Source organism: Miniopterus natalensis, chromosome 10, assembly GCF_054644295.1.
Source record: "Miniopterus natalensis isolate mMinNat1 chromosome 10, mMinNat1.hap1, whole genome shotgun sequence".
In the NCBI taxonomy this organism is placed as follows: Eukaryota; Metazoa; Chordata; class Mammalia; order Chiroptera; family Miniopteridae; genus Miniopterus; species Miniopterus natalensis.
Window position 1 is genome coordinate 59,778,556 of NC_142090.1, and position 23,701 is coordinate 59,802,256.

Consider the following 23,701-nt stretch of genomic DNA (forward strand, 5'->3'; position numbering starts at 1 on the left):
TTAACACATGTCGCCCTCTATATCCACAAATCAGGGTCACAGTGCACATAGGTCGTTTGTACTACATATAAACAGCCATCTAGGGGAATGGAAGCTTAGTCCCTAAAATGTTCTTTTCCTGTTACATTTTGGTGACTTCCATAGACTAGACAAATTTATTTTTCTGCAATGAGTGGGAGACCCATAATTTTTTAGAGCAGCCAAGGATTTGTCACATGACTTTTACAGCCCCTTTTCTATAGGCAATGAGGTGAATAACCCAGAAATTGTTAATGCTGCTCCTGAAGTTCATTGATATGTTGGTGATCTCTTTAGCCACAAAGAGGAGAAAACTAGGTGATATACATAGATCCAGGAGCTATGCTGAACCCAACTGATGACTCCTGCTTTGGCTACTTGCTGGCCTTCTAGTGCTGATAACCCTAACCATCAAAGAGCATGAGCTTCATGTTCCAGCAGTCACAATGTAATGGGAAACGTCCTGACTGATCCACATGCATACTAAAACCTCACGAGGAGGATTATAGAACTTTATGTCAAGATGCTAGTGCAGTCGGTAAACTAAGGGGCAGAAAGGTTCTGCTATCAACTTGAAAAGTGTCAATGTGTACATTCTTTAAAGCCAGCCGAATGAAGGGGGGAAATCCCCCAGCCAGAAAGTCAGCATTAACTAATTTTGGAGGGAAGTACTGAGTTTCTCCAGAGGAATCTAAAGGTATAACATTTTCAATTAAATGTGAGCCTGTCACATGCAAGGCAATCCTCAGCTGATCACTGATAAAGCCTTAGAGAAAATGAATTGAATCTCTGCGACTGTAGGCATGATTCAGTGTGTTTGGGGCAAGGAGGGGGAAGCACTGGAGAAAAAAGTCCCTCATGAGATGAGTACATTGGAAGGTGACCCAGAAATTGGCAAAGGAAGCGTTCTGGAAATGTCCAGCAAACAAAACTACAGTACACAGAAAAGCAGGACACACACAGGGTGGAAAAGGGAGTCTGTTAGCAATGCGGCAGGGGAACATAAATTAACAGCTTGCTACGCTCAAAGGTCTTTCTCTATATGGTGTAAAGAGCGTATTATATCACTCTTCTCTGGGGAGTCTCAGGCCATGACTGCTTTAGTTTGATAGCCTCAGACCACAGTCCTTTTGATTATTTGCGATTTACAAACCTCTGGGTATTGCCCGCACTCTGCTTTTACACTTAGTCCCGTTTGTACTGAAGCAGTATTTTACATATGCTCTGCGTTCCCACATCTCCTACGCTGTGTAACACAGAAATGAAACCGGGTGTCATAGTCAGAAAATGACAAGGGCTTCAGGCCTAATGACAATGGTAACAACTGTAATATTAATAATACTAGTTAACAATGGAGCGTTGTTATGCGCCAGGCCCTGTTTTGTGGATTTTGAAGGAGCTACTGTTACCTCCACTTCACACATTAGGAAACTGAGGCACAATGAGGTTAGGTAACTTGCTCAAGATTACAGAATGAACTGTAAGGGAGTAGAAGAGCTGGGATCTGAGATCCTATAGTTCAGCAAGAACAGTGCTACAGTGTTTGGAGCAATCCAGCGAAGCACAGCAAATACCAGAATGACTGTTGCTCTGTAGCTAGTTCCAGCAATGAACCAACATACCCCAAAGGAGTGCACGAAACTCTTTGTATCTCAACTGGAAGCTTTTTGAGAATGAAAACAAATCTATAAGAAGTTCTGTACTGAATTCATGATAGTCTTTTCAAAGCAGTGGAAACCAGCTGCAGATGTTGAGATGAAGACTCAATACATAAACCATGCCACAGGACACCATTTGTAAGCCACGCTTTCCTGTGTAGAAGTAGCACCCAGATCAACCACACAAGGGAAACTGAGCATTGGGTTGAGGCCTGGGGCCATTTTAGGAATAAACTCTTCAAATCCGTATGTGAGAGAGTTCAATTTTAAGTAATACAATTTAGAAAGAATAAAGAAGACCTCTCTATTTTTCTGCACCGTATGATCTTGGTTGAAATACCGTTTATTGACTCTGACATGTGAGTAACGTGAAGTAGCCTCAATGACCAGGGTGGGATGCTTCATCCCATGGCCACATTTTGGAATTATTCCCATGGCATTAGCCCTCAAATCCATTCTGCTTTTTCATTCTCTATCTAATTTCTCCCACGGCCTACCAAATGGATAATTCCAATCTGGTTTTATCTGCCATTGATCTCTCATCTCAAAAACTCTGCTGTCCCTGTCCCCGCCCTCACATTCCTATACTATCCCTGGCTCCAGCAGCCTCTGGGTTGGGTGGGAGGAGTCCAGTGTCCACCCTGGGTTTCCTGGGTCTCTCATGCTTCAGCCCTGAGCATCCATTCTGAGCTGATCGTCCTGTGACTAGGATGAGGTTCTGACAGTTTGGTGGCTCAAGTGTCCTGAAGCAATGAGAATGGGAAGAAACTCACTTTGTTTTTCAGAGCTTGCAACTCATTTGACTTGGCTTATAAAGGAGGCTGTAGAAAATGTGACTTGATTGTTTTGGCTTTTGAGGTGCAAAGTGCTCAGGTTCTCAGTAAAAACTAATAATCTCCCTGTATTGTCCCCTTCAGACACAGATAAAAAGTTCAGAGAGGCATTTCTTTCCAGAAAATGACAAGTGTGCCACCAGCTTCCTTTAGATGCAGCGAGAACAATAAGTTTAATTCTGCCTCCTGACTCTCCACATGAAGAAATAAGCAGATAGATCAAGAAAATGAAATTTTAGATATTATGGAAATGAAATGCTCCAATGACACGGATGACAATGGGCAATTTTCACGTCACTCAGTAAACTGAGGATCTATTCAGCCCTTATTTATGTCACCAATTATTCTGAGTTTAACTTAAAAAAAATTGCAAAGGAGTAAGATTCTCACACTTGATGTTATAGGAGAGAATCTACTTAACTAAAAACTTCCAGGGGAAGAAACTGGCTACTTTGATGGGACAGGGACCATGAACCCACAGAGGAGTGAGAACAGTGCTCTATTTTGCTCCTGGTAAACTCTCATAGAAGTAGTGTGACATTTGGGATGATGCAGCCACCTTTTACAAGAAATAACTTTCTTTTTAAAATATAATCCCCATGGACACTGGGAAGAAACATCTTTTTGCCTCTTAACTGCTGACTCAGTGACCTGAGCATTGGGTCAAAATGAAAAAATAATCCATAACTCTGTCTTTAATTTGCTTAGGAGAGAAAGTATCTTTAAAAATTATACATTCTGCTGTATTTTAAAGTAGACATCTGCCTGAATCACAGATAGATGAACTGCTGATGGACCTGCTTTTCTTTAATTATGACTGTGGTTAAGTTTTTCATGTTAGCTGCAATTTCAGTATTTGTAGACTGACAATGTCTAATAACTTCAATTTCTAAAATAATTTTTTGCTTTTATTTTTGGTCTCTTTTGGGGGTTTTCTTTGCTGTTGTCACTCTTCTTGGCTATGGAGAACCTTAACCTAATGTTTTCTGGAATGTCAGTTTTTCAAGAATAAATCAATATTTCAAATAATTCATTTAAAGTAAAATTTTAAATATGTAATTTTGCATGTGACTTAACTTATTAATGGCATGATTCTCATTGTCTGGATGCTATTCTGCCTGTCTTTTTAGAGGTAGAGAACTTTACTCCTAGGAAAGGTGGAATTTCCCCAGTTGAGGCTTTCCTAGTTTTTGTTTATCCTCTGTATATACAAATATATTACAACAAGAAACATTTCTTCTCTCTTGATGCCTGAACTTATAGTTTCAACTGCAATTCACTTTAACAAATGTTTGAATGTGAAGAGATAATTAATAAATTTGGCTTCTGTGAACACAGCTATGGCAGAATATTCATTTTAAAAAGAAGGTACAACATGAATTTCAAGACCTGTGTCCCTCTTGGAAATAATAAATAAGGAGTTTCAAGAATGTATAACATATAAGGCATGTCTACTTGAGGTTTCTTTCTTACCCTTGAACTAATTTTGTTTGCCTAGAAGGAGAAGTCCTGTGCTGCTTGTATATGGAAGGTTAGATACGCGATTTAACAAAATCTCACACACACACTTTGAAACAGGTAAACAAATGACTTAACCCCACACGCATGGTTGCATGGCACATTGCTAGGGATTGTGAAGGGAATGTCATAAATGGATATTTTCGCTAAATGATATGAATTTAGTTCATCCTAAAGACTAAAATTTAAGTGTTGGGCACTAAAAAAAACAATCGATTGAATTAAATTAAATCCTACCTTTCAAGGGTTTGACAGTTTTTTCCAGGAAGTTTGCTTTGCATAGCTAAAAACAACAAGTCCTCTGAACAGTATATTAACTTGAGAGAATCAAGTGCTAGTCATGTCATAAAGATAAGTTTCTCTCCTGTTTTTCCAACTTAGGTCACGCTGAAGATGTGTAACAAATGCGGGAGAGCCACCTCACTCCTTCACACCCAGAAGAAAACTTGCTGTGCATCTCTCTGGCTCCCCTACCCGCACACTTACGTTCTCCCAGGAAATCAGCTCCACAGTGGCTGAGCCAGGTCCCTAGACACCTGCTTACAGGGTGCATTAAAGGTTTCTAGGCAATGGGAGAGCTGCAAGGCAGAGCTGAGCTGACTTGGTGGCCTGGAGGCAGCCTGTATGCAATGCTTGGAGGGGCACATAGGCACATCTGCCCCTAAAGTATCCTATGAAAGTGAAAATATCCAGCAATAACTCATGAGACCATTAAGAGCAACTAGAGTGACAGTGCGTGGGGAAGCCCTGCGCACAGACCCAGGAGGTTAGCCACAGGGTAAGGGTTAGCAGCAACCCTGTGAGCCATTGCTTGCCATTTTATGCCCTTGGGAATTTTTAAAAGCTTTACGGAACTCCAAGACAATCTCTTGGAAATAAGTGGGACAGTATTTATTATTTTCATTTAATGGATAAGATGAAATGACCTCTATAATTCAATAGCGAGCTCAGAAAAATCCTGAATTTAGACTATTTCAGGAAGATAACAGGTTTAGTACAGTTTCACAATGGACGAGAGGCCCCCTTCACTCTAACAAGCAGAGAGTGGGCTGGTGCTAGGACATGTGGGTGTGAGGCCCCCACAAGAGAGATGAGAGTCTATTCACAAACTTATAATACTTCATCATTTGATTGAGCACTGCTCTCAGGGTTGATTATTTAATGATCTAATTGCCATTTCCTGGCCTACTTTGTACAGACAATAAGTTTTTCAGGGTTTCCACACTTAATGAGAAATGGGAAGCCAAAACTTTGAGTCTTCTCTGTTGAGAGATGCTTAATTGCTTCTACATCTGTAGAACTTAGTGGGGGTCAACTTCCCTAATTAAATGTAGTGTCCATGTCCAGTTATGGACAGTCATCACTTTGGAATGGCTGAACCCATTGTTTAAGAATACATCTTCCTAAAGAAATAAATAAGACAATCAAAAGCACCACGTAGTATAGAAGAGAGAGGATGGGCTTTTGGGTTCGAATCCCAATTCTACCTACAGTACAGAAGACATGAACCTTTACTGTGCCTCAGTTTACTCAGCTAATAATGGGGATAATATCCACCCTCCACTGGGGCCTGATGAGAGTTAAATGAAATGAGATTACTTTTATTAAAATCAGTTGACATTAAAAAAGAAAACTCATCAAGTTAAGCCCACTGGGTCTCATTCTGCAGGTAAGACAGGACTCTGTCACCGATAACCGATGTCATGATGTCATGGTTTTAGAAGATGGACCAAAATTCCTTTCGGATGCAGTCACACCATGGCTCCATTAGAAGTCAAATTAAGCTGCTTTCCCATGCCATGCCAACTGTCACACAGGATGCATGCTCTGGGCAGATTTCATACATTTTTGTCATTGGGTTGGCAGAGCTATCAAATGCCAGTTTTGAAAGATGAGGCTATCTACAGAGGCTTGCATAACACAGGTAAGCAGAGAAACAAAGGAAATCGTCCCTCGGCCATTCATTTTGTGCTAGACAGCTTCTGTCTGCGCTTCCGAATGCACTCTCCACCCTGCTCCCACTGCTCTGGGTCCAGAGAAACGGATCCCTACATCTCCATCAGGGCTTCCTTGCCTTCTGGTTTCTGGTTGAGCTCGGTTAATGGGGACCATGAGCAGAGATTGGGAGATGAGAGTGAGTGAATTAGGGGTAAGGAAACCTTCTTCGAGTCATGCAGATATAGAACATGATAGTATTTAGATGGCTTACTAGAGGCAATGCATAGCTATTCATAGCTGAAGTGACTGGTCCAAGCCCAGCTTGATGCCAGAATGCTGAGGGGATTGATATTTAGGCACACTTGTGACCCATCAGTGACACACTGGGCCAGTGGGGAAGCATGGCCCTGGTACACTTAGTATTGTCTATGGTCACAAGGTGTGCTCGGTAAACTTCCCGTAGATGTTTATAAATTTTTGATTAGTACTAAAAAATCTCACAATGTTGTGTAATTCTTATTTGGTTATGACTGAATTATTCGCAGCCCTTTACAATAGCATATAACAATTACTTCCAATAACCACACAGAAATGATAAGCCTTGCTTCATGCAAAACCCAACTGTAAAACTGAATATGATTACACATGTAAAGAGCTGCTTGAGTCAAACAATAATGCCATGTTCACCATTTACAAATACTACATCTTTAAAAATAAAATCAAAAGCAAATAATGCAGTGCTCACCGGATTTGAGTTCACAAACTTTCCGTTGGGGACCACTTGGATTAGGTGGATAAGAATAGTAATAGAATTCAGAATGTAAGTCAGAAACATGTGCTTGTGTATACTGACTCTCTGGCAGCCAAGGTTCCTGAAAGAAAGAGGCACAGCGTCAACCAGTGCCAAAATGTTGAGGCGCCTGGGCAAACCCACAAACATCAATATTCCTTTACTCAGTAATGGAGAGAACATATTCAGGTGAGGCCGGTCCCATCTCTAAGACTCCTTATACTTTTCTGTCTGATATTTATTTATTTATTTAGGCTTTAAAAAACAAATTTATTATAAAATGGGAAAAAAACCCATAATTTATAGTAAAATATAAAAGAGATAGAACACCAGGGATTCAGTTAAGTAATTAATAGCTGTTATTAATTCTGTGATTTAACAAACTTTGACCCCCAAATACCTTATATATTTAACTTTTTAGAATGGAAAGGGACATCTATAATTAACTGCATTCTCCTTTAAGGCAGCCACCAGCCACATGTGGCTATCGAGCACTTGAAATGCAAACAGTCCAAATTGAGATACGCTGTAAATGTGAAATACGCTCTAAATGCTGAAGAACACATCATAATAAAAAATGCAAACTAACAGTTTTCCAGTCATGGCAGCTCATAGTTTTCAGTCCTCAGAAGGCTTCATACAAGTGAAAGAATGTGTGATAAAAATCACTTTTAATTATAACAAATGTCATTGAGAGAACTCTTGTAAGAGAAACCATTACGGTGTGGAGTGTGCTTCAGATGAAAAGTCGACTATTTACTGATGTAACCAGGGAGAAATTGTGTGGCAAATGGGATAATAGAGCATGAAGTCAGAACCAAGGTGGCCTGGGACAAAGTACTAAATCCATGTCCTTGACCCATTGGTCTCCCATCTGCCTTCTCTTCTGACATTTCTTCTAACATCTTTTTACTTCTTATATTCCAACTGGAATCAACTTTGTGGCTCCTACTTTTCATATCCTCCTGATGGAGGAGCTCAGACACAGACAAAGAATTTTAAAAGGCTCAAATGAGGGTACTGTGGTTGGCTCTGATGGTACTTATCCTTGTTGGTATAGCCATGTCCCACCTTTTGGGTGCTAAGAAATTTGTTGGATCTTTTCTATTCCTTTGTCTTCCACTTCTTATACTTGGGATATGGATTGTGTGAATGTTCACAGAAATAAACATTAAATATCCTACTTCACTTTTTGATGCAAATGAAGAGAGACTGTAGAATGGCTATAACAAATTGGGATGATGCTCTTAAATAAATATAAACCTTGTATTTACCATATTTGATCCAGTTAAAAAATGTTTAGCATCATGTGAAAACTTAAGGCATTCAGTTAATGATGCTAAAGATGAATCATAGTAACTATCCCTAAAAAATCTTAATGTAATAAAGCTAGAATCCCAGGAATTTTGAAAAGAATATTCTGAGGAAAGATGAAATATAAAGATGGCCTAGGTTTACTTACAATGCTTTTCCTCTATTTCCAAATCAAAGAAAAATGTGTTGTCAATGATCTGTAGTAAAAAGTAAGTTTAAGTAATGGGGTCATGTGTTAGAGCACATTTTGGCTACCTTCCTATATATCCAGAGAAACCATTCAATCAATGGCACCAAAGATACCCTCCTTTCTACCAACCCACCCTTGACAGACAGGACACGAGATAACTCTTGGTCATATCTCGGCATACTGTTCACTAGTAGAACGGCAGTAATAGGAAAAGAAGCGAAAATTAAGATTGAAAGGGAGCTCCTTAAGGATGAACATTTTGTGCTAAACCCTTGTCAGATGGAAAAGATGTATCGTATATTGCATGTACGGGAAACAACCTAGGTATGTGCCTGCCAGGAATTTGGAATCGAACCCACAACCCTTTTGATGTAGAGGAAGATGCTCCAACCCACTGAGCCAGTTGGCCGGGAATCATATTTTAAGGCTAAAGTGAAATGTCGCATTCATGATTTTAGTTTACCTGGTGCAAATCTTTCACACTAAATATTTTGTTTTAAGTTATTAGTACACTATATGTAGATGTACGTGTATGCTTTATGAGAGCTTTTAGTTGCATAGAAAGCATTTAATTTTTGTCTTAAGTTTTGCAGATTGCATAAATCAATTGGCTATCCTAGGACACAGAAGAACAGTATTCACTTCTTTATAAGAATGTCATTATAGTCACATTAGAAGCAAGCAAGGGAAGTAGCAAATAAGGAAGCAAGTAAAAGCTGTTATGAAATTACTGATGCCTAGGAAAATATGCACTTGGAATAATTGTTGCGATCCGTGAATTTATTGCAAACTTGCTTAAAAACTGTCAGGAAACAAACACAAAAAAATGTCCACTTCTGTGACTTCTCAAGCCAATCTTCCCTAAGGGTACCTTTATCTTAACTTTCTTGTGAATATTTACTTTTGACATCTAGTAGCGAGAAGCCTTGCTGAGCTAATTTGATGTTTCCATGTAATCCATGGGATTGCTCTTATTTTTCCTAAAATGGTCCTAAACCAAATACCATTCTTCAATATTAAACCAGTGGACTAGCAGTAACCTGTATACCATCCTGAACATTATTTTAACTCTGCCACTTTTGTACAGTTAAGATCTATAGTATTGCCTTTTCTATAATTTAAATCACTGAAATTTTTTTATCTTGAAGAGGACACAGAAGCCCAATTTTCTTCTTTAAAATAAAAAGACTACATACATTTCTACATTTATTTTCTCATAGCAGAGAAAGCATGATTCTTATTTGTTTCAAGGTTCCATAGCCCTGCCTGTTACCTTCCCCAGCATGCTCAGAATAAAATCACATAAAGATTAGAGGCATGTCTTGATCTCATTCTGAGTAATATCCCAAGATTTTAGCAGCAAAATACTGGCAGTCCACAGCCTCCCTTATTCAGTAACTTTAAGTTCCTCTGCAGGCCTTCTTAGCCTGCTGGCTTGAGAAGGACTCTTACAGGGCTATTCCTTTTTATAGGCCCTGTACGCCACATTTTGTGAATTTAGAATGTGATTACAATGGGATGATTATGAATGAAGCATTAGTGTCAGAAGTGGAGCTGGATGTAACTTCTCATTTTGGTTTCATGAAAGTTTTATAAAATTGATTGGATTTTGGAAAGGAACGCAACCCTGGGATAGTAGAATTCTGCAAGGGAGTGATGATTATTTTTTGCTCAGGTTTCACAGAGATGATGCCATTTAAGTGTATAAATAATAAAACCTTCCAGTGTGATGCGCGGTAAAGACCATAAGGGTAATGTTGGGTACTGTATTTAAAAATTTTGGGAAAATGCTGCTAACTAAAATCCAGTGATAAATCAGAATTACTTTTTGTTTTTCACAATCACTTTCAATACTTCTGAAATACAAATGTAAAGAAAAAATGTGAAAAATGTAAAGAATCAGAAACACACTTTAATTATAAGAAAATGGTGCCCTTGATACCTTTAGTTTGGGTAGGTTTACGATAAGATTAAGAACATGTATGAAAGTCAGATATGACTTCTTTTGGATTTGAATATTTAGCATCTTAGCATGTGTTTTTTTCATACCCTATTTATTTCTTGTTGTGTGTGCTCTGGAGCACCAGCTATTTTATGTCTTCCCATTATTATATTCATAGTATAAGTCAGTAAGACTTGTTTTCCCCCCAAAATTTATGTTGTTTTGGTAGGTTCTTGAAATTGAGACAAGAAGACAAAAATCAGATGGTTCCTAGACAATCTGCCCCCACATTTGATCTCAAGGGTTTGAACAGATTGATTTTGTCTTGGGACTAACTGGAGTTGAGGAATACTTTACTTTGCCCATGTGCTGCACTCTTCACCATCCATTTTCAGTGGCTTAACATAGAAATGATCGTTAGAACATATTTTCTTTGCTGGTTTGGCTTTTACATCTCATCACTTATTAAAATGGCTGGAGAAATAAATAACTAAGAAATTCCCCTTGACATTTTTAACCTTTAAAGTCCTGAATACATTTATTAGTTGCACCGTTACAAATTTGGGTGCTTTTCATTCAGTTTTCTTTTGGTTATATTAAAACATTTCACACAATAGACTTTTAGTGACAGATTTTTTAATCAGAGTTGTATGGCAGCCATGATGATGTATTTATTCACCATGGTCAGGTGCAGCTGAAAAATGGACAGACATTCCAAGATTAATCATGCTACGTGTTTACTACATCCTGATCATTGGAATTGAAAATACTCTTTTATTACAATTCTAGTACTTAATCCCTCATGTCTTGTTGCTTTGTTTATGTATTTCTCCTGTGAAGTTATATATGGAAGGAGCTCATTCTCTGTTATTATTTGCTCTCCAGTTAACAAAAAATTGCTATTCAGTAATGTTGCTAGATCAATATAAGAATATTGACTACATAAGATACAGACATAATATAATACATAATTATGATATAAAATATAGGCAAAGATTGAAAAAGAATGAGAATAATAATGGTTGTGTTAAGGGTGGGTTCACAGGTGCTTCTCCCCTTGGTTTAATTTTCTTTAGTGTTATCATAACATGTTAACAAAAATCAAATTGAGATTCTATTATTCTACTTAAGAATCACTGTATATTTAATTACATATCACATCTCTAAAGTATGAAGGATTATTTGTAGTTTAGGCTATGAAGGAGCTTTTCTTCATCATTTGTATAATTAGTGGAAGGAGACCCCATGGTAAGATAGAAGTCAGAACTCTCATGAAAGGGTAATGCAGTGCCTCCTGCCTTTAATTTCAATAAATTACACTAAAATTAAGATATGTTTTTAGGGCCAAATTTAACATATACTACTATCTCACATACATTATATAGTCTTTCCTGAAAATACAGCATCAGAATCAATGTTTGAAATTCTCCATTATTGTGAAATCAGCATCTATAGCAGCTTAATCAGTTTGCCATGGATAATGCAATCAAGTGTATATAGACACAGTGTCAGAATAGAAACCGTCATTGAAATTTTATCCCTTACACCATTTTTAAAAATATTTGCAATTAAGAATGCTAGGTTTGGAAGGGCAAAAAATTGACACTTCACAATAGCCATCTTCTTCCAGAGATGCTCCCTGACCCTGGCTGGGCGAGACAAAGCCAGGAGGGAGACTTGCCTCCCTTTTCTGGGCAGGCACTATCACGGCCTCACCAGGTCCACTTCTCTTCTGCCAAATCCGCTTGTGACACAGCTCATCACTAGGCAGGGTGCATGTGAACTTGTGGCCATGACCTCCATATTTTAGAGTGGGAGTAAAAGGGGAAAGATCTTTTAGAGTGAGGGTTTCCCCTCACTACTTCATGGGGCCTTAGCCATGGTAAACGGAACCCTGACCGTGGTAACAGGGTACTGAGGGCCCCCAGGACCGCTTCATTTTGTGAAGGAGGCATGATGCTTTTAAAGTTGATATGAACTTATTTTATTTTCCTCAAAGGCAGGGTTAAAAGCATATTTTAATAAATATAATTTTTCTTGCTACTTCATGACTCCAATATATCTCTTATGATTTGCAGGTCCCCTTCCCCCGCCCAACATTTACAGAGCTTTCCCTTTATTTCAGTATCTTAAGAAGAAAAAGCAGATGCTCTGAGGGTACTTACTTGAAATACACGAAAATCGCCAGCGAAATCGACAGGGTGAAAAGAGAAGTGGAGTGCCCCACGATAGCCACATAGTACAGAATGTATGCATTCTGGAATAACAGCAATAACAAAAACAGTTACAAACACAAATGCTGTAGGTGAGTAAATGATTGTAGAAAGGAAGATCGATTCTTTTTTTAAATATCAGTGTAAATCAACAACGGTTGCTCTCTTTTAAAAAAACCTACTCAAATTAGAACAAGTATTTCAGATAATTAAACTACATTGAATTATAATAAACTGAGTGAAGAGACTGAATATTATAAGATTAAGAATATGCATGATGTTGTGGGATGAACATAAGACTGGACTTATCAGAGTTGTTCTTTACTCAGAATATTATTATTAAGCCTTTGTGTGACTTTCATAAAGTCAGTTATGTCACCTCTCTAGACCTCCCTAGACCTTACCTATAAAATAATTTGGTTGGGTTAGATGATTTTTAAAGCAATTCTATGCTGCTTATAAGAAGCACTTTTAAATACTGGGATAGAGAAATCTTGAATGTAAAAGGATGAGAAAAGATGACCCAGGTTAACAGTAACCATAAGAAAACCGGTGTAATATCACATAGGTGCAAATGTTAAATTAGGAAGATAAAATAATATTAAATTTCCATGCACCTGATAATATAAACTCAAACCATATAAACATAAAGCAAAAATTGACACCTCCTAGTAATCGATGAAACATAGTCAAAAACCAAGCTACAGAAGATTCGAACAACATGATTAACAAATGTTACTAATTCATATAATAAACACTGCACCCAGCATCTGCAGAATCCCATTCTTTTCAAGTGCTGACTCAATATTCGAAGAACATTTATCCAAAATGACATATACTAGTCAGTAAAGCCAATCGCAACGTATTTCAAATAACTGAAATCTTTTTTTTTAAACAATAGGTTTAATCTTTATTGTTGAAAGTATCACAGATGTCCCCTTAAATCTTAAAGAGTATCTTCACTGACCACAATAGTTTAAAAATCATTAACAAAAAGATAACTTAAAAAATACTCTCATATTGCTGAGAATTAAGCAAAACATTCTTAAATGACCATTGGGTCAAAGAACTCCCAATGATATACCGATCTTTTTAGGTAGAGGGAAGTTTAAAGACTAAAAGGCATAGGTGAAAATGAAGAAGGCTGAACATCAATGAGCTAAATCTCCAGCTACAGGAGTTATATAAGAATTAAACTAAACTCAACGAATGTAAAAGAGATTGTAATGATAAAGAGATTGAATATACAATTGAGTGGAACAACTACGACAAAACTTGATTCTTAAAAAAAACTAATTTCAATTCCCCCTGGAAAGAGTGATCAAGAGAAAAAATTCCAAGAGATGTGAAAATATATGTCAACACAAAGGTTTATAGCAGGATTATGCATAAGACCCAAACAGTGGGAACAACTCCAGTGGCCATCAACTGGTGGTTTATCCGCAGAATGGGATACAGATACATGCTGAACATCGATATGGAAAAAAGACACAGCTGATGCTGAAGTATTCACTTTTCAAAAAAATAAAATGCATGTTCTAAACTTATAATATAGGTTAGCTTCTTGGCAGCGGGTACTTTACAGTTATGCAGACATTTCTACGTGTAAATAATGGCATTCTCACCAAATACTGAAATTTGAAGTAGAACCTACCCTCATTTTTTCAGGAGAGAAGGCATAACACCGACTATAGTTAGACCAGGTTTCATTATTTACGGGTTCTTTATACCAAACCCCGTTTTCATCGCAGGATTTTGAAGCCATTTCTGTTAATGAAACATAACAGTTATTACATTACCATTTCAAAATAACAAGAAGGGGAAATAATAAATTAAGACTTAAAACCATTCCAAAGTGTTAATCACTTTCTAGAACTTCAATGTATCAGTAAATACAGACTACCATGAATCTACTAGATTATTGAGATGTTTTAATTACACAAAATGTTTTAAAATGCTTTGTCTCATTTTAGCTTTGGCAGAGCCCTGTAAAACAGACATTGCTATCTCCATTTTATAAACAGCATGGAGACAGTGAGAAAGGTTCTGGAATTTAAAAAGTCAGTAGATAGTGGGTGAGCTAGGATTGAGTACCAGGTCTTTCAGACTCCAAAGTGCTACCTACACTTTATCTCCTGTTTTTTTAACAGATATTAAACTTACGATTTTCAATAGAACTATGTGAGAAGAGCAAGATATATTTTTCTTCATTTATACCCCATATTTATTTATTGACTTATGAAACTGCAGTTTTTGTTGGTCAAATGATCAAACATTGGCAATTTCATATGGTTAAATTCAATAGAACAAAGGAGTCCAAAACTAAGGGATGTATCAAGAAGTCATTTTTACGCCTCTCAAAATAATTTCATTGAAATCATCTTTCGTCATCTCACATAGAATATATTAGGGATTCATAGATTTAGCTTTCACTATTTACTTTTTTAATAATTTCCTGCATGATAGTGAAACTTGCTGATTCAGCTGGATTGGCATATTAAAGATCTCTACCTTTGCAATAGGCAGGCCCTGTGCTAACAAGCACTTTGTGGAATTATCTTCTAAATGTTAATAATGACCATTTAAAGTAGATGTTGACCTTCCCATTGTAAATGTGAGGAAACTGAGGCTCAGAGAAGTGAGGTAACTCCCCCTTCCCTATCAAGTAGTTAGGCCAGGGACTGAATCCAGGTCTACTTGATTGCAAAGCTATGGCAAAGCTAGTAAACTCTGCATTTAACCTTATAGTCCTGTGGCAAGGTTATTTATACTCCATTCCAGGGACCCAAAGAATCATAAATAATTTTGTTGACTACAATATAGTATTTAAATTCCAACCTAATTAGCTACACAATTGGAAGAAATATTTTGAATTAAATAAAATCAAAATAATGAACAGGTAAACATTAAAATGAATGCGCTTATCAAATTTAATCTGAGTTATTCAGACTTTCTTTAGTTCTCCAAAGTACCTCTGCAATGTATTTATTGCCTGAGAGATTATATAAGAACCGTGAATTGGTATAATATGCAAATAGATTTTAACAGTGTATTTGGAACACTGGACAAGTTTTGATTTTTGATAATTTCTTAGGGAAAATATGTTTGAAGCATTTTCTTTCATTAACAAAGGCAAAGACCTGTCCCATCTATAGATAACTCCCTTATATGTGGCTTTGAGGATTTTTTTTAGCAGAGGGATGTGGAAATCAGAATCACATACTAATATTTGGAGGACACTGTCATTGTTTTAAAGGCTAAGGAAACAACTCATGTTAAAAAAATTACTTAGCTGAACTATCACTGAGAACTGATCACATTTTTTCTATAAGTTTTGGTAAGTCAATCAATATTCAAAGAGCTAGTATAAAAATCTTTTCATCTCTGGCAATTTTTAGATGATATTTATTATTTTTCTTTGTATTACTGAAACAGTATTACCAGACTAATCACAAGATTTAATCTGCAAATCGTAGGTTTGTTTCTGTGTCTGTTTTAACAATTATTTAAAATGGATGTAAAAATATATTTTCAAGCAACACATGAGAATCATCTTTGCTTAATGTAAATCTGTTACAAAGTTAAGTAGAAAATTTTTGAATTGTTCATTTGCTGAGATAGCCATCGGACAAAAGCCATGTAAAGAAGAGAACAACAGAAATGTTTGAAAAAGGGTTAGCACTAACCAGCACAGAAAAATGGTCAATGGTTTTGTTAATGCTGTTTGTCCATGATGACCATTCCAAGCTTACTTGCAATAAAAAAAAAAAAAAAAGTGGTTTGCAATGCAGCATTTTATTGTCAGAAAGTGGTTTTATGTTTTATTAAAATTAACATAATTTGGTTTTAACAAAGTTACGTAGCTATGCATGGCAAAATGTAGGGTGTCCCCAAAAATGTATACACAGTGTTTATTAAGATGTATGCACAATGTTCATTAAAATGCAATTCATCTTCATTTAACAGCTATCAGTTCTTAGATTGTGTATACATTTTTGGGGAGACACCCTATATATTATACGGGGGAGAGGTATTCATCCTGAAGGCCTTCCAATCATGGACAGGACCGTAGGAAATAGTATTGCTTTGCTTTGATTTAAGTGTGGAGATAGCCGTTTCCTGTTCGCCTCCATCTGACAAGTTTTCAATATTTGAAGAAAGAATGTGTCTGTCCTGATTTCCTTTCCAGACCAAACATCCCATTTACTCTCACCACACAGCTTGCTGTGCCCTCACGGCCCAGAGCCTCTCTGCATGTGCTCAGATATTGGTATTTCCCTCTAAAATATTCTAAGTTTGGACTGCCCTTACTCTAGATTCACATGGAGGAGCTCTTTACAGAATTTTAGGCCCAATCCTCAGAGATTCAAATTTGATTGATCTGAAGAGGTACCAGGCACCAGCATTTTTTAAAGGCTCGTTAATTCCAAAGGGTATCAGGGTTGAGAATCATTGTTCTAAACCATCTTAACTCAATGCCGTTAATGTTGATTAACTGTTTGACTCCAGGGGCAGGGCTTTAAGCACCAACTTGTTAAATTTGCTTTTTACACTCTAGGGTATTCCTTCCAACTATCAGCTCTTTTGAATTTCAATACTGTTATTCACTCTTTCACATCTACCTGCCTTTTACCAAGCACTTTGTCCAAAATGAAATCTCTGTCATTTCATTACACTGTTTTTGTTTTGTGTATCATCAAGATATAGTTTTGGGTTAATGGTAAAATCCTGAAGAATTTAAGTTTGTTGAATATAGGTATTTTCAAGATGTGCTTTTCTTCTGAAGTGGATTTGCCCCCAAGCTGAGGTAGTTCTATCCAAAAACCAGGCTGAAAAGATGGATTTATGCCTGGAAATCCCTGTTCCGCTGACCAAAAACTTGCCTTTTAGTCAATGATTATAGCCACTTTGGCAAGAGCCCATTGCCACTTTGGAACTGGCCTTGTAGTCTCAATTGCAGAACAGCTCTTTGTGCCAGTCAAGTTACGGCTAATGTGGTTGTCAAACAAGATTAATGAAGCATCGTTTATCAGGAAGAGTCAGTAAAGACCTGAAGGATTACCATCAAATAGCATTTAGTTAGAGTTTACAGGAATGCAGTGCTGATCAGGGCACAGGACTAAGCCCTTTCTTCATGTCCCAATTTTTCCATCAAAATGAGAATTCCCAGAAGTGGCTGGCCTGAACTGGCTTTAACAGTGGGCCCCTGTAATCCCATTTCCATTATCTCTGTCTTACTGGGGTGGAATTTAGAATCTCATCCTTAACGAAACCACACACAAAAAGCATCTCCCAAATATTGTCTTGGGGATAGGCAAATTTCTCTGCTCTAACTTGGATTCCAGGCAATTTCTTATCTATATTTACCATCTGACTGCCGCTATCTTAACTGATGTCCTCACTTTCAGTCTATGGACAATAACCTCTTGTCATTCATTATCAATGAGTGACACTAACTAGATGGGCTGGTTGGCCCTGAAATGTGGTGCCAATTCTGACTCTAAAAGTCAAAGTTGATTTCCCATAGTCTCTTAAGTGTGACACAAATACTGATTTTTTTTTTTTCAAAATGCTATTTCTAGTCCAGACCAGATAATTCCAAGGAGATTCTCCTTTGTCAGGACCCTGACATTCTCCTCACTGACTGGATGTTCTAACTCTCTTCCATGGAACCCTTTTCCAAAGGACACCGAGGGAAGAAGGTGAAGGATGAGCACTGTGTTTAAGATACTTTTTAGTATCTTAATCCCAGGTTTATTTCAGTGGGGTAGATTTTCTATCTAGTTCCTTGGAACAGGACTTTTCTGGCCATGACACCCACAGCCCTGACACCAGCTACAGCTTTCATCCCTCTGGAACCCACCTTGGTCCATGGTCTGTGTCAGCCTCTTCTGATACTATGCTCTGCCTCCCACTGGCACAACTACTTAGCTCCCTGGTTGAGCTTCTTATTGGAACTTTCTTTAATGTTTAACACATTTTCATCTGGGCGGCACATTTAGTCACAAGCAGAACTTTTAAAAATCCTGATGCCTGACAACCCTGTTCTCCAGGCCTATGTGTCTAATCTCTAGACTGGGGCTGTTAGAAAACCTCATATATCTCATATATTCCCCTTCACTGCTCCTGACCACTAGGATTCCAGATCTTTAATCTATTTGGATACCTGACAATTCTAAGATACATAACGTCAACCCCCTACCTTCTCACTCAACTTTGCACCTGGTACTCCAAGAATTTATCCTGCCTAAGCATCTAGCCCAGCTTCCAACCACACCAGTGTGACACTAGATTGAAGCTGGTAGGAAAAATGTATCTTCCCTTGAAAGTTCTAAAAATACTTCAATCTGCACAGGTTTGTATGGAGATTTAGAAATACTGTTCGCCAAATGCTTTTCCAAGACTGTTGCACTTACTTATACAGAGAGAGTTAGGTAAGAGTTCAGGAGACTTGGGTTCACTTGTGGTTTTGTGTCAAACATTGTGTGCGTATAAAATAAGGTACAGTAGTCCCCCAACTCATCCATGGCGGGTACATCCTAAGGCCCCCGTGGATGCCTGAAGCCACAGGCAGTGCGGAGCCTTTGCACACCGCGCTTTTTACTGTACATGCATAAAGTTCAACTTACAAATTAGATCAGTAAGAGATTAACAACACTAATTAATAATAAAATAGAATAAAGTAATATACTGTAATAAAAGTTATGTAAATGTCTCTCTCTCTCAAAATGTACTATTGTACTGTACTCAACTTTTCACTTAAGAGAAGCACTTTATGGCTTCTCTTTGGCATGTCTGAATTGCCAGCATCACTACTCTTACGTTTTGGGACCATCATTAAGTAAAATAAGGATTGCTTAAACGCAAGCACTGCGATACCAGGACAGTTGATCTGATAACTAAGATGGCTGTTAAGTGACTTAAAGGGTGCGTAGTGTATGCAGGGTGGATATGCTGGGCAAGGAGATAATTCACTTCTTAGGCAGGGCAGAATGGTGCTGCACAATTGCCAACTTATGAATTATTGCTGGAATTTCCCATTTAATATTTTTGGACTATGGGTAACCGAAACCATGGAAAGGAAAACTTCAGAATGGGGGGGGGGAGGGGCGGGGTCACTATAATATATACGAAAATGTTTTGAAAAGTAAAAAAATGATATTCATTGAAGAGTATTCGTATGTTACTTTTATAACTAAAGTGAATTTGGTGTCACTATTTTACTAAACACACGTTTGTTGACCGCTCATGTGTAGGACACAGAGCTGGGTGTTAGTATAATCCATTTTGACAGAATTTGTTTTATTTTCTGAGAACACTTTAATAATCTGCTGGAATAGAAATCTGGTATCTATAGTTAACACCTTCTGACTTATTTTCCCTTATATATCATGGTTTTATATAATATTCGACCTTATGTAAAATTTCTATTGTGCATATTATACCAGGCTGGTATTTGCAAACTCTAGGTCAAGCATTTGCAGAAGTCACCAAAATGTGAGACAATTAAACACTTTTGAAAAACCATACATTTTTAAAAACTGCTCACAGGTTTAGAAAAATTAATTGAAATTTTTATTAAAATTTAATATTTATTATTTAAATATATTAAAAATTAACTTTTACTCAAAAGGTAATGGAATTTATGACCAGTGTGCACAACTGACCAGTAATGTGACTTAAAAGCTAAGGAGAGCTTGTTGCCCTGGCTGGTGTGGCTCAGGTGGCGGGCATCATCCTGTGCACAGAAAGGTTGCCGGTTCAATTCCTAGTCTGGGTCCATGCCCAGGTTGTGGGCTCGGTCCCCAGCAGGGGGTGTGCAAGAGGCAGCCGATTGATGTTTCACTCTCACGTAGATGTTTCTCCCTCTCTCTCTCCCCCTCTCTTCCTTTCTCTAAAAGTCAATAACAAATCTAAATAAATAAAATAAGGACAGCTTGTAATATTTTTGCAACCATGTAATATTTCATTTATGGAAATGCTTCAAAACATGCTAAAACCTGTAGGTATATTTTATATCTGGTTTTCTTTTGAGGACCATGAAAACTTTAAAAGCTTCACAGCAAACTATAAAATAAAAATAGATATTCTACCTGATGAATCAAAGTCCGGAAAATAATTTGGGCATTGCTGTTGGGATGTTATTCCAGCCGGTGTGTCATCCCAGCACAGCCATCCGTCCCAGGTGCGGTTGCAAAATGGACCTGGCCATTTAGAAACAAACGAACATTGCCATTGTCAAAAACTGCAGAAGCCTTAGCGGGATTTAATAGTGCATAGACAGTTATTCTGGGGCTCTTCATGTGGAAATATATTTAAAAAACAATAGTGGCAACAGTAGCAGCAAAAGAAAAACATTAACTTTACCGACTATTAATGGAATTTACATTTTTGTGGTGTTTTCTCCATTTGTTCCTCAGAAGACACACATGTCTTCTGTATGGAATCTTTCATCCAAACTTTTCCCTTTAAAATATCTCTGACAATGTTATAAGAAAACTCTTGTGAAAGTATATGCAAAGTCAGCCTTGAAAACTTACCTTGAAAATAACTATATGGCATTGGAGCATATGTATTCTACTAACCACTAACCTTCAAAGTGGTTTTCCTATTCCTGATTCAAGGATGATGCAATTATTCAAAATTCCTACTGCAGATGCATTTTCAGCCAGTTGGGTCATATATAAACAGTCCTGGTACTTTAGAATCACACTTTATTTATGGCTAAAACAATACTCAGTTCAATCATTTTGTGTATTCAACGTTGGCTCCAAGTGATTTCTCACTGCTTTCAAAAACTAAGTCTTCCCCCAAACATGAAGATCTTATCTCTACAATGATATTCAAAAGCATGAACCTCAAGCTTTGAAGGCAGTTCTAAAAAAAGTTTTAAATAATAATAGCACAAAAGTTTAACCTCCCAAGGTAACTAAGACCGAAGTGAAGGTGACTGCACTCACTTGGTCTCTGAAAATATCAGTTTTTTGTTTCTATTATTTCATTTACTTCAGAGAAATGGTTTTCTTTTTTATGGAGAGTTGCATCTAATGCCTTTTCAGGTTCTTAAAAAACACTAGAAACTACTGCAGACAGAAAACGGACTTGATTTTTGTTTAAACAAAAAATGGGAACTAGAAATCAAAATTTTAACTATTTGAAGGCAAACCATGTGTAGTAATAGAGCATATTTAACACCCCCTCACCAAGAGTGTTGTCTTAGAAATACAAAGGTGTACAAGAGCTTGTTGGGTCTTTTAAAATGATTTCGGGGACAAGGGAGAGAATTTAAATGGAAGTAGCCGTGCTCGGCCAACCTGCATCTTCCCTTTTGTTTTCCGGTGGGCTCCCTATAGCTGATCAACTATGCCTGGCCTTGAGACTATTTGGGCAATCACACAGAGCATTCCAGAGAAGATGAGAGATAAACAATTCTGCCTAGGAGATATCTTTTTCCAATTCCCCTGGGAACTGGAGGTGGACCGGGAGAAGGAATAGCACGAGCTACCAGGTTAGGGAAGATATTGCCTCATTAACCAAAACAAGCCCGGGCTTTGCAGGTTCCACCGCAGGTACATCCTCTGCCCACCACTTTCCAGTCCCCTTCCTGTCGCTTTCCAATTCCTTTCCCTCGCTTAGTCCTGTATTGTCCCTGCTCCCCGGGTGTGAATATTGTCCTTGTAGTCATTCTGCATTAAGCGCAGATGTCAGCCAGAAAGCCTTTGGATGAACTTGAGCAGAGAAACTAGGCATGCCTGCTGCGTGAAACACACTCACATACCCGGCCATGAAAACCACCGTTCAAACTAGTGTATTACATTGAAATTAGTCAATACAGATTTACTCAGGGGAGAAAATGAGCCCTCAGTGATATCTGAAGCCCATGCTGACATACAGCCCTCTCTTTACCTTCTCCTCGGTACGGGGGCAACGCCCGCATTCGGCGGTAGCATCTGGTCTCCGCATCCATCAGCTTCTTCTGTCCTACGCGGTGCAGAAACGACTGAGGCTCTGTTGGAGTAACCGTGGTGTTTGGAAGGACCAGGGTTGGATACTGTATTAAAAACAAAAGTCAGTTACTTATAGAGAGTACGGATGGGCGTGTACATAAACAAGTGAAACAAGAAAAAATTTGAAAACATTTATTTTTCTTCCTATAAGCAACAATTATGCATGGTCTCCAGGTGGAATATTTGTGCTTTATAACATTCATTCCATTCACTATTGAAAACGTATAGCAGCCACACAAACTCACACACTTCTTTATCATATAAGATTGTTTTAATTTTATTACCACTGTAAAGTTTAAATGTATACAGACATAGTAACCCGATTTCCAAAAAATACTACTATTAAATCGACTTTGTTTTCTTTGGAACTCTTAAGAATTTTTAATCATGTTATTTAAAACAGATATATTGGTGCACTGAATAAGCTTTTTAAATTGGATTTCTTCAGCTGATTTTTATTTGTGCTCAGATTGTGCACACTGCCAAAAATTTACCCAATTTAGTCCATAGCACAAACAAATCCATTCTGATATATTCTGCCTTGAATAATTGGCCTCAATCTCTTTGTTTTAATCAGCAGATCGCCTATACGGGGTCACTCATTTGCATTCGTGAAAATCAATGTAAATCTTGAATATTTCTTTTATATATTTCCCCTTTTTGGTACTGACATTAGTCTTGTCGGTCTCAGATAATCTTTGTCACCACCATAAGTCCTGTTTATCAAAGTTGATGTGTGTGTGTCTAAAATGATCACTGTCTGATTGTGTTCACAGAGATGTCTATTTCTTTTGTGGCTGTGATGTTTTTGTGGTGTTTGAATCTGTGATTTTTTACATCTACATAGAGATTTTTTTGGAGAAAACTTGCAAGCCTGAGCCTGCACTGACTTTTCACCTTCAGAAGTCAGGCATACTCCTTGTGCTCTCTCTGTATCTGTTGAAACACACTTTTATTTAGCTTTGCTATGTCTCAATTATTCTGACATCGAAGTTTTCCCAAATGTATTGATGGCAGAAATAGTGTTATATACTTTTTTCTATTCCCCACAGTCTCTAAAACAAAATCATCCTCATTAAGTTAACCTATATACTCCAGGCCACTGAATTGTACAGCGTATAATACAATAAATATTCAGAGTGGAGAGAGATCATGAAGAAAGATTAGTCAGGGACTGTTATAGGAACAAGGTAGAATTTGAATTGGACCTTCTGTATATGTAGTGTCTACACAGGCAGAGAGGAGAGGGAAGATTTTCTGAAATGTTTATAAGTCTAGAC

General features: G+C 37.6%; 1 protein-coding gene across 1 annotated transcript in view; it reads right to left on the bottom strand.

Annotated features, from left to right (window-relative positions):
• CALCR (calcitonin receptor) overlaps window positions 1-23,701 on the bottom strand; it is an 89,133-nt gene that overhangs the window by 16,884 nt on the left and 48,548 nt on the right. Inside the window, exons 3-7 of the mRNA XM_016218912.2 lie at window positions 22,321-22,465; window positions 20,508-20,618; window positions 14,069-14,181; window positions 12,367-12,458; window positions 6,711-6,837 (exon numbers count right to left, since the gene is read on the bottom strand). Coding sequence (XP_016074398.1) covers window positions 6,711-6,837; window positions 12,367-12,458; window positions 14,069-14,181; window positions 20,508-20,618; window positions 22,321-22,465 — 588 coding nt within the window. The remainder of the gene's footprint in view (window positions 1-6,710; window positions 6,838-12,366; window positions 12,459-14,068; window positions 14,182-20,507; window positions 20,619-22,320; window positions 22,466-23,701) is intronic.